Source organism: Diaphorina citri, unplaced genomic scaffold (genome assembly GCF_000475195.1).
Source record: "Diaphorina citri unplaced genomic scaffold, Diaci psyllid genome assembly version 1.1 scaffold289, whole genome shotgun sequence".
Taxonomy (NCBI): domain Eukaryota; kingdom Metazoa; phylum Arthropoda; class Insecta; order Hemiptera; family Psyllidae; genus Diaphorina; species Diaphorina citri.
The window spans coordinates 211943-215753 of record NW_007377725.1 but is presented as its reverse complement, the minus strand read 5'-3'; the positions used below and the strand labels follow the sequence as shown (position 1 = coordinate 215753).

General features: G+C 38.7%; 1 protein-coding gene across 1 annotated transcript; it reads left to right on the top strand.

The window, feature by feature from the left end:
- Positions 1 to 3420, top strand: LOC113466544. Its single transcript, XM_026822052.1, has 5 exons — positions 1 to 307; positions 809 to 893; positions 1495 to 1806; positions 1875 to 2889; positions 2923 to 3420. Exons 1-5 carry the CDS (start codon positions 305 to 307, stop codon positions 3173 to 3175), a joined length of 1668 nt encoding a protein of 555 aa, XP_026677853.1. The 5' UTR covers positions 1 to 304; the 3' UTR covers positions 3176 to 3420.
- Positions 3421 to 3811: the final 391 nt, after the last annotated feature.

Sequence of the window (3811 nt, the reverse complement as noted above, 5' to 3'; positions counted from 1 at the left end):
ATATTTCATCTTACTTAGGCTGTAGAAAACTATTTTGTTGCCAACTTTTTTTTTAAACTCTTGAGAACAGTGTGCATCAAAGAGCAGCAGCCTTCAGAAAGATTTGGATGGAGAGATGTCTGAACCACCCCATATTTTGAAAGGTTCACTTTGAGGTTCATTGAAGTTAGATAAAGCTCGCAATAGTTCAAGTCCATAGATTATTGTTTTCTTCAATGATTGGAGTGATCATCTATTCATCAGTAACGTACATACAGTGCTTTCGATTGGAAGAAGAGTACCTACATCCGTGTTATTTTCCAAAATGGTAAGTAAGTGTGTGTGTGTGTGTGTGTGTGTTTTTTTTTTTTAAATGCCTACTCACTTAGAAATTTTATTTATTTATTCCAACTTTGTCTTTATTGGTCATAATTCAAAGTAGCTACAGGTAGGTACACAAATATAAGAAATTATGGTAATATATTCAAATATAATAATAGATTATAATAATAGATTGCTCGGAGATAATAATAATAATAGATTGATTAAATTTCAATTTTTACAATAATCTTCTGATATTCCACTAAACAGGTACCTACTTAGTTAATATCAGATTTTTTTCGGAAAAAGAACCTACCAATAAAATGAAAATTTACGGAAATATTTTGCAGGTATACCGTATATACCTTTATGAAACCCTATTGAGCTCTTGCTTTTTATATTCTCCTTCTGTCTGAAAGGTCGATCAAATGAAACCTTTTACAGGAAATACTCCTAAGTGTCGTTGGTTCGTAATTTCTCACTGGTGTGTTTTTTGTTTTAATTTCAGATGAAATTACGGATCCTTGTATTGATATTCCTGATATCTTGGCATGAAACTCTGTGTGGTGTAGTCAGTGTAGATGATTGTACAGGTATAATATAAACCTTCAAGTAATATATTGATAGATTCTGACGTGACTTTGTGAAGATTTAACTTGAAAAGAAGAACACAAGTAGCTTTTACTCTTCACAGTTGGGGGAGGGTTTTTTTAATTGTTTATTTATATACAGACATGTTTCACCATTGCTGGCATCATCAGTGTAAAAATTGTACATAAAAAGCTTCAAAAAAGAAACAAATTGACCAGATCTGGTCAAAAAACTCCTCCCCCAACTGTGAAGAGTATAAATGGGAAGTAGTGTGTCTCTTCTCGTCCATCTGATAAGGGACATACTACGGAATGAACATGCTACGACACAGACCATTCGAATGACGAGTTTAATGTAGCAGTTGTTTCATTGCTACAAAATAAAATGGGCGGTGAAACGCTAATTAAAAAATGAAATAATAAACGCGCCCCCTCACTTATCAAGCCATTTTTTTTTTTTTTTTTTTCATTTATACTTTTCATTTATTTACATAAATAAATCATACATTCCAACAAATAACAGTAATGATAATAATAACATTAAAAATAAAAAAAAGTAAAAAATTGTGAAAAGTTTTTACAACCGTTACTTTTGATTTGACAGAACCAGGTGCACATAGATACCATGCCCACTCCTCTCACTCTGCTGCCTACACCAGTGGCTATTCTCAACAACACCCTGCTCCTATAGGACACTCCGCCACTAGTTCTTCATACATGAGAACTGGCAATGCTGCATCCAGTAGATATACCCAGGGGGAGGCGGATGACCTGCAAGTCGCTAGCAGCTACTACTCGCCATCAGTCGCCACAGGATTCTTCTTCTTCCTCTCATCTGACATCAGGATCTACCGTGGAAACTCTACCGGTGAAATCCACATCCCATGGTACTATAGTAGTACCTGTCCGCGTGACAGTAACACGAGAACATACAGTGCTCCCTGGCGGTGTCACTTCACAACAACAAGAATCATCTTACACGAGTCATTCCTCATCCACACAACCTCACACGGCTAGTAGTACCTGTCCGCGTTACAGTAACACGAGAACATACAGTGCTCCCTGGCGGTGTCACTTCACAACAACAAGAATCATCTTACACAAGTCATTCCTCATCCACACAACCTCACACGGTCACCTATGTACAATCTGGCAACACGGCAGGATCTGCTGACTCCTCGTACTCCTACAATGCTCAAGGCGTCAAGGTAGCACCTCAAGTGTACACGGTGGGATCTCAAGGTAGTGTGTATATACCAGAGGGTTCTAGTGTGAGTCATCAGCATCAGTCCAATGTCCGTCAGGACAATGTCATCGTACCAGGTGCTGTACCCATTCTCAATTCAGAAGAAGCCTTGAGGAAATCCAACAAACTGTTTGACTTGGTCAGTGGCTATGGCACATTCCTACCAGCTAAGGAAGAAGAACATGTAGAGAAGAGTTCTAGCTCTAGCATTAAGTCTGGGAGTCAGTATGGTTCTCAGAGTCAATATAGTGTAAGAGGAGAACATGAAAGCAGTGCGGAATATCATAGCCGAGTCACGGGGAGTGGGGGTGAATATCATCGGGTATCAGGTGTAACATATCAACCCTCCGCCTCTAGTGGGAGCGGTACTGGATACCAAGGCGTTATACCAGCAGGGGGCGGCGTTAAGAAAACCACCACTGTCTATTCTTCCTACTCATCAAACCAAGGACTAGGCAGTCAAATCAGTCCCGGCGTTCCAGTAGGGGACACGATCAACCCCCCGGAGGTGAGCGGTAGTTATTTCAGTGCAGGAGGCGCGGGGGGTAGACAAGGTTATACGACACGCACGGGCTATGCAACCAGTGGGGGATATGGGGTGAGAAATGAAAACTATGGCTATAGTGGCGCTAGTCGGGATGCTGCACTGAGTAGTGGCTATGGGGTGAAGAGCTCAGGACTAAGTTCTAGCTATGCTGCCAATGCTAACACATTAGCTAGTGGCTATGCTGCCAATGCTAACAGAGATGCAGCATTAACCAGTGGTTATGCTGCCAGGGACGCAGCCCTGACACAAAACCTGGCTTTGAACCGCGACTATACCGCAGTGTGTCCGACTGTTTGTCCAGTGATTGAACCCAACTGTATATTACCTGTGTGTGACACGAGCACAGGAGGGGTTAAGAAGTATGGTATCTCCTCATCATGGTCTAGCAAATCACAAACAGTGAATGGAAAAACAACTGAGTCTAAACAAGCTCAAGTCACTGTTAATGATAATGGTAAAATTGATACTTATTCAACACACAATAGAAAATAACTCAAACCATATTGTGAAGGGATATATTGCAAATAACACTAATTACTCACAATGACAACTATGGACTCTGGAGTTTCCACATAGTACAATCATCATTGTACGTTATTTAGACTATTTACATCCTTCCCGAGTATGTATATGTATTATAATTTTAACTTTAGTTAGAGAATTGTATTTATTTATTTACCGATATTTATTTTATTGAATTGTAAATAATATAAACGTATCCATTAGGACATTGAGAATTTCTCTCTTTCTTCTTCTTCTTTCCTTTTTTCCGTTTTCAGGCGGGGTCGGCCTTTTTCGTCAGCCTCTCAATCAGCCCTAGCTATTGTATGATACAAGTATAAAAAAGGATCTTAATAAAGGTGATTGCTTTGGACTGACAATTGGTTTGGCTACAAAATAATACGAGTAGATAGTATAGATACCCTTCGCAAGTTGTTCTCTGTTTAAAGTCCCCCAGCTATTTTTTTCATTTTATTTTATTTAGGTATATTTATTAGAGTGTTTGTTTCTATTATATAAGGTATTTACTTATTCTCCTTGTCTCCTTAGTTTTCAGTCTTGTACGTAAATAACAAAAAGGATTTTATAAACGAACAACAAAATTCAATAAAAAAACTTGTATTTTTT

What these genes read in the sequence shown, in the direction of transcription:
- LOC113466544 (XM_026822052.1), top strand. An exon ending in CAGTGTAGATGATTGTACAG is followed by an intron (nt 894 to 1,494) that starts GTATAATATAAA and finishes TTGATTTGACAG; the next exon opens with AACCAGGTGCACATAGATAC. An exon ending in TAGTACCTGTCCGCGTGACA is followed by an intron (nt 1,807 to 1,874) that starts GTAACACGAGAA and finishes ATCTTACACGAG; the next exon opens with TCATTCCTCATCCACACAAC.